Below are 7,634 nucleotides of genomic sequence, written 5' to 3'. Positions count from 1 at the left end.
CACAAAGGAATTTCTTGAGCGATTTGAACTGCAACCAGTCCAGTTACTGGAACTGTTCCTTCTGCCGCAGTCCCTGCCCATGCCCGTGTCCAGCCAACCTGGGACTCGCATCCTGCAGCTGCAGCTCCGAAAAACACGTGGGTCATCCCAAGGATACCTTACACAAGGGCTACACACACAAAATACTCCGTGAATGCTGGTTTTTAATATGCTCTACTAAGTACAGAATAAAAAGAATATTAAATTAATTGATAAACTACCCTACAAGTGTAACCACTGAAGAAAAAAAAAAATCGATCCCTCTTGTATCAACGAATTATTTATATTCATGCCTCTGTACATTTATGTACATCATTCCCTAAGCACAGTATGATCTCTGGTAGGTACTTCTGCATTTTTTAGCTGCTAACTTCCATAAAACCATAACAAAAAAGTCATTAAGGGGAAACAAATCCAGGTTAAACTAAGTAAGGAATTAACAAGGAAACAATTCATGTAAATGTAAGTAAGTAGGAGATTTTAAAAATGGAAGAATTTCTGAATCACTGGTGCCCTAGCGAAGAAGCTCTGCTCTTTCAGGGCCAAGAAGCTGTGCTTAACCATGCTGTGCACTACGGGAAATGTGGAAAATGAACGCACTTGTGAAGATTTGTTATAGGCTGAGGGCACATTGCTGCAAACACTGAATGGAACCACTCCTTCCTGTCACCTTGGTCACAGCACACCATGTCCGTGCACAGCACGGCGCACACCGCACTGCAGGGAGGGACTCCCCCGCGGCTGTGAAGTCGCTTTGAAGCACCGGGTGACCTGGCCCTGACTGGCTTAGCTGACATGCGACTAAGGAAGTTTGCCATCGCCTATGCGGCAACCTTCGGGAGCGCTCGAGCCCTGGGAACGCCAGCAGTGAGCCTACGGTGAGACCCGCCAAGGGCGGGCCGCCAGCACCAGCACTCACGGCTCTGCATCACCGCTACGGCCGCTGCGCCGTGCGGCCTCGAGCGCAGCGCGGGCACCGCCCGCCGAGCCGCCACCGCAGCGCACACACTGCCCCTGCTAGGCCCGCTCCCGGCTGGGCCCGCTCTCTGCTAGGCTCATTCCCGGCTAGGCCCGCTCCCTGCTAGACCCGCTCCCGGCTGGGCCGGCTGCCTGCTAGGCTCATTCCCGGCTAGGCCCGCTCCCTGCTAGGCCGGCTTGCCGCCCCGCCGCGGAGAGACTCGCCCCGGCGCGCCCGGGGGCGGAGCGGGGCCGGGGGCGGAGCGGGGCCGGGGGCGGAGCGGGGCCGGGGGCGGAGCGGGGCCGGGGGCGGAGCGGGGCCGGGTTGCATCCCGCGGCGTGCTCCTGGAGCGCGGGATGGCTGAGGTAGGACTGGCTTTGCGCCGCCGGGTGCGGAGCAGCTGCGGCCGGGGCCCCGCGGTCGGGCAGCCGGAGGCCGCTCCGCTCCCCGGGCCCGGGCCGGCCCGCAGTGCTTGGCGGGTGAGGGGCGGCGGCCCGCGATGCTGCGGTCCGGGAAGAGGGTGCTGCGGTCTCGGAGCCCCCGCCCCACAGGGCCCCGCAGCGCGCTGTGCCGGGGCCGTGCTCAGCCCGCGCTCCCCGTCGCCGGGAGCGGAGGAGCCCGCGGGCGCGCCGCAGCGGAAGCGGCCGGGCGGGCTCCTGGCGGAGGCGCTGGCGGGCGGCGTTTGTCCATCTCCCTTCCGCCGGAAGCGAGGGGCCGCCACCCTGGTGCCAGGTGGAGGAGCGGTGTTCGTTTGTTCACTCGTTGCTCTGTTTCCTTTTTCCTGCACGCTTGTTTTCCTCAGGAATGCCCATTTTGAAAGGAAAGATGTAATCTTTGAACTGTGAACATGTTCCGTGGTTTTTTTTTCTTCTACATGTCTGTTGCTGATTTTGCTTGTCCAAAGTCATCAGAGCATCCCTAATTGAAAGCTTTAAAAAGTGATAACCCAGAGCTCATTTTTTAAAGGCAATCACAAGCTGCCATTCTAACTGAGTCACACATAAGAATTCTTGTGGTCATTTCCATTTTTTAGTTGTGTTCACTTTTTGGTTGTTGCTACTGTGATGGTAAGCAAAAGGGATTAGATAACTGCACGAATGATAGCTCCATGAAGGACTAATAGGTTAAATCGGCACATCTTTATTCTTCCATCCCAGATGCAGCCATTCTGGGTGCTTGGGAGCTGAGGGGAATGCCAGTCCTGTCCTCCCCAGGTGGTTTCTCGTTTCCACTGTTGCAGCAGATGACTGGATTGGATGGACCATTGCTGATGTGGCCTAGAGTATTCCATAGATTATTCTGACAGTACTGAAGAGTGCCCCAGTGCTTTGTTTTGTATTTTGGAATTCTCTGTTTTACTGTTCTCTGAAAATGCCTTCAGTGGTTTTGACTTTCATTTTGGGTAACAATTCACATTGCACTGATACAGCTGTTCAAGGTGGAATCATAGACCATCCTCAGTTGGACAGAATTCACAAGGATCATCAAATCCAGCTCCTGACCTTTTCAGTCCAACTCGTGGACTGCCCCCAATGTCAGACCATGTGCATCTTTCTCCTGCTGTCCTCCAGACTAGAGTTTAACTGAGTGAAAATCTATCCAGATAGATGTTGCTTGATGGCAGTAGACTTGGGTGAAGATGGTATTTGTCTTTTTATGTCAAGGTAGCTCACTACCAGTACACAGAGAACTGGTATGACTAGTAAAATGGTATCTTTTGGGTGGCAGCTTTTAGGTGTTCATGAGCTGTACATAAATGCAATCTGTATGCCTGCCTGGGTAACTAGGAAACCAAGGAGGGAGTCATGTCATGGTTCCCCTAATTAGAAACTTGAGCTGTGCTTATTCTGTGAGCTTGCCTTTGTAACAGTGGAGATGTTCCCAAGCAGGAGCATGAGAGCTTTGCAATTTACCAGGGACTGTCATCAGGCTTGACCTCATGTATTCACTGATACTCTGGACTAGATCAATCAGAGCAAGAGCAATTACACTTCCTCTGCTCCTGTTCAGTTCTTCTCACCCCTGAAGGCATTGTCCAGGTGAACAAAAGACCCCTTCTGAACTTTTGGAGGCATGCAGGGGATTGCCTTCCTTCCCTGAAAGCATCAACTGTTAAAGAGTCTGCAAGTTTTTAACGTATCTTCCAAATACAGAAAAAATACAAAGGCATGGACTAAAGGTTGAAAAAACAGATGTATAAAATTCCTAAATAAATTCAGGAACTTGTTTTTTCATGTTGTGATTCAGTTTTTGCCTTTTTTTTTTCCCCTCCCATGTCACGGGGGGCAATGCAGCTGTGCAACAGTGAAAATGGAGTGGTCCTTCAACCTGTGATTCTGGGGATGGGCTGTTGTTTGGTTGGGCTTGTGGTTTTTTTACATCTGTAATACCTCCAGCTGCTTTTTTTCTGCTTTAGAAGGGTCTGTTGTCACTGCTGTTGCCATACTGTCCTGTCCAGCTTTTTTTATTTCTTAAAAAAAAACCCAGCTCCACACCTGCCCTGTGGAAGATGTGTGAGGTTGATAGATGCCAGTGTCACTGACATGCAGTGTTTCTCTTCTGCATTCCCAGAAGCAGCTTCTGGTAACAATGTCCACAGCAGACAGTACAGTATTTGAACTAATGTTTTGCTCTTCTTCCCAGGGTGACGAAACACAAAATGACCTCAGGATTTCTGTAATTCAGCAAGGGACGGCAACACTTCGGAAAGCAAAGAAAACCACTGTAAAAACATGTCTAGATAACCCTTTTGTTTTCCAGTGGAAAACCATAGATGGAGAAGATATGCATTTTATACTAGAGACCTTAGAAGAAAGGATTAAACACATTGGACTTAAAAAGATTGAGAGTCCAAGAAAGAAAAAACGTTCCCTTACAAAAAAACAAACAGAAGGAAAGTGTGATGCTGGCACCAATGATTTCCCTAAAGAGGAAGCAGAAAGCCACCAACAAAAACCAGGATGGACTGACATAAGTATCAGAAGACAGCTTGCTATTGGAGTTAATGAAGTTACAAAAGCATTGGAAAAAAATGAACTTCTTCTCTTGCTGGTGTGCAAGTCTGCCAAACCCGCCATGATCACGTCGCACCTGATCGAGCTGAGCGCGAGCCGCGCCACGCCGGCAGGGCAGGTGCCGCGGCTCAGCGACACCGTCGCGCCCCTCCTCGGCCTGACGTCCATCTTAGCACTCGGCTTCAAAAAGCACTCTGACAAATTCACTGAGGCAATAGCAGCCATAATTCCAAAGATACCGGCCTTGGAAGTGCCCTGGTTCCAGTACAGAACTGAAGAACCCGTGGCTTATGCAGATACAGATTCTTCAGACAATCTGGAACCTGAAGAGCTTGCAGAGGTGCTGGAGGATAAGCTCACAAGTCAGAAGCGGAAGCATAAGGAAAGCAATCAGCCTGATCTTTCAAATGTAATTTTGCAGCCTTTGAAAATCAAGAAACTTGTCCCAAATCCCAATAAGATAAAGAAACCACCTCGCAAAAAGAAAAAGGCCTTTTCAGCATAACTGAGTTTGGTTCTTTCTATTAAATAGAGTTTTAAATGCTGGATGGAGTACAGTTCTAACAGTTCTTTTAGGCTTTACAGTGTAAAGGTCTTGAATACAAGGTAAACTTCATGTTGCACTTGAGGTACTTTCTGCTTTAATAAAAAATATTCCTCAGACTTGAGTGTTAGTCTTTACTGGGGGTAAATATTTTCATTTGCAGCTGGAGATCAGAGTTAAAGCCGGTAATGAACATGCCAAAGTAATTTTAAGACATAATTTATACTTCTTTGGAATGAATACAAAGCATTAAATGAACTTTGTCTTTTTACACAGATGAACATGCTTTAAGCAAGAGATTTAAGTATAATTACTCAAACAAATAAATACCAAAAGTGAAAGTTTATTTAAACAAAGGTCCATGCCAGTATAAGTCTCTTAAAGCTGGGTTCAAGTAAATAGCACAGGCAGACTTCCCTTCTGAACTCTTATTATAGTTTGCTCTGCTGAACAACTTGTTTTTGGTCTCAAATGTATGCAGACTTGGGTTCCACCTGATACCTGGTGCATGGTATGCTGAAGGAAAAGCTGTTTCCAAATACAAAACCAAATTACTACTGCTGCGGTATTAAAAAAAATACTTCCATATGCAAACTATTAACACATATCCTGTGAGAAAATGTAAACCTAAACTCCATTAGATCTCTAAATGAAATCTAAAATTATTTCCCAGGAAATTGACATAAGCCATATACTGTTTTATATAAAGTAGATGAGAACTGTTACTGCTACAAGACTGAACATGTAATTTCTGAGTTTCCTTTAATTTTATTGGGGACCATGAACAATTCCCTAATGAGGGAGCTGGGTTGTAGGAAGGAAGGGAGATAGCACTGCAATTCAGGCAATCAACAGCCTAGGAATTTACTTGTAGAAGAAAGCGTAAATAAAATACCTCAACTGACTAACTTTTGTTGTTCCTTAAAAGATATAATTTACATGTATTTTTCAGAGATTTATTAATCCAGACTTCCACTGGATACAGCTCATCTGTATTTTGAATTTATTTAGAGATTACTTTAGTTCATGATACCAATGATGAAGGCAGGCAGTAGCAATGAGCAGTGATTGTGCTTCAAGTTTAAATACAGCATTTAATGCTACAATTTTTGTCCACGTCTGAGAGTGCAAGAAGAGGTGAAATTTCTTTGCCTTAGTTCATAGTCCTTTATACATGGCATTTTTTCTGGATTTCTGTGCATAAAACTTGGAAGGCATGCTAGCAACTAGTGTGTTTCATTCCCAGGCTGGCTAACCATAGCATAAGATCATAGCATTTAGACAGAGCATAAGGATTAGCTTTGGTAAAAAACAAGCACAGCAATCATCTTTCAAGCACTTCACTGCCTACCCAGGTCTATCTCAGTCTTCAGGGATTTGGGTTCCCGCTGCAGACAGGAAGTTACTTTGGGAAAGAAATAACAAATGTTTAAAAAGCCAGGTGGGAATGGTGGTAGAGCAAGCTTTACATTTGCCAATCCTTTGCAAACACCAATTAGGTTCTCAGGAGTCTTACCTTCACAGCAGGACTAATGCACACAGGTTCAACCTTGGAAACAAGAGAAGGGTCTCCTACTGAGCTCCTGACAGTGGCCCCACATAGATCACACAGATATTCACCTTATGTTTAGTACCTGCTTAGGTAGTCAAAGTGAGTTGCCACAATTTTCACCTCTGTAGTCTTATTATGGGGGTGCAAGCTGGGACACCTTCAAGTTCTCTTGATGCTGTGATACTTCAGCAAAACACTACAAGTGAAGAGCACACAGCAGGAGCAGAAGAGGCCACACTTGACACACTCAAGTCCATGAACAGAACTCTTCAAGAGCAGCCCCAACACTCAGGCTTAGATGCCTGCTTCCCTCATGCTCTGGCTGATAAATTTTCTCTCAGCTACAGTGCTGCACAGCTTCTACAGGAGCATGTCTTTGCCCTCCAGCCCCCTAGTGAACATGCAGAGGGAGCCAGACATTACAGTTTAACCCCTGGATTCAGAAGCAAATGGCACTATTTTACTAGAAGAGAGCAAGACTGGCCATGCTTCTTCCTTCATGTGCCCTAACCTGAAGATTTAGCAGAAGCCAGGCTCCAGGAAACCCATGTTCAAGTCTGTCTTCTACCTGGACATACTTGGTCCTATCACGGCCTCAGTTTTACAAAGGACAATACTTGGGAGGATCTGCATTCTGATTTCAGAGGAGAAAAGAAACCATCTGCCTTAACATTTCTTCCACTCACAATTTTTTGAGGGGAAGGAAGGCAGAGAACATGAACATATCCTTCACCTGGGCTGTGATCACTTGGGCTGTAAGGAAGTATCTTAGCCATGAGGACAGAGCTATGTCCTGCTGCCCCACCTCACCTCCGGCTGAGTGAGGACTGCTGAGGCTCTGCCTTTAAGAGTGGAAGCAGAACACAATGAGCTCCTTGGTGAACCTCATCCCACAGCGCTCCAGGAAAATGCCTCCCAAGGGGGCACCATCTTGTCTTCTAGGGGTTAAAAACTGAAGTCTTTGATGGGGTCAAGATTAAATCCTTCTTGTTACTTCAGGTATCACTACAATCAATTACATTTTCAGGCACTTAATTCTGCTCAGGCCTCACACAGAGTCCAAACTGTCTCTGCACCACCTGTTTTGACTGCTACTAGTAGGGAGGTATCAAGAGTGGCCAGAGATGTAAAGCCCAACTGCACCATGAGATTTCCTGTGAAATCCTTTTAAATTCATGAGGTCCTGAGCTGGTGCACAACCAGGGATCAAACAAACCACGTTCAGTCCCTTCCTTTGTTTGAAGGAGGTCGAATGCTTTAATCAGCTGTAACGCAGTAAGGGAAAGTATTTATCACTGTTTCTAGGGCAGAATCCTCTCACCACAATTCAACAAGAAAAAGAAACCAAGCCACAAACCATTCACACAGTGGAAAAGGAGCGTGAAGAAAGAAAAACCCCACTGCTACAAGGTAGTGGGTAGGGCTAACAGTTATGAAGAACAGACAAATTTATCTTCATGTACAGAATTAAACTTTCAGCAAAATCTGCTGTCAGAATTACAGGCATGTTTAAAAGGAAAGTTAGAC

General features: G+C 46.5%; 1 protein-coding gene across 2 annotated transcripts; it reads left to right on the top strand.

The window, feature by feature from the left end:
• The first annotated feature begins 782 nt into the window (after window positions 1-782).
• RPP38 (ribonuclease P/MRP subunit p38) lies at window positions 783-4,674 on the top strand. 2 transcript variants are annotated; one of them, XM_064408992.1, is made up of 2 exons: window positions 783-917; window positions 3,641-4,674. In XM_064408992.1, exon 2 carries the CDS (start codon window positions 3,782-3,784, stop codon window positions 4,514-4,516), a length of 735 nt encoding a protein of 244 aa, XP_064265062.1. In that variant the 5' UTR covers window positions 783-917; window positions 3,641-3,781; the 3' UTR covers window positions 4,517-4,674. The 2 variants fall into 2 exon arrangements, with proteins under 2 accessions (XP_064265062.1, XP_064265055.1); XM_064408985.1 differs by lacking the exon at window positions 783-917 and adding an exon at window positions 1,264-1,362.
• The last annotated feature ends 2,960 nt before the right edge of the window (window positions 4,675-7,634 follow it).

The sequence above is a fragment of the Passer domesticus genome, chromosome 1, assembly GCF_036417665.1.
Source record: "Passer domesticus isolate bPasDom1 chromosome 1, bPasDom1.hap1, whole genome shotgun sequence".
Taxonomy (NCBI): Eukaryota; Metazoa; Chordata; class Aves; order Passeriformes; family Passeridae; genus Passer; species Passer domesticus.
This window is presented reverse-complemented; position numbering and strand designations above follow the sequence as displayed.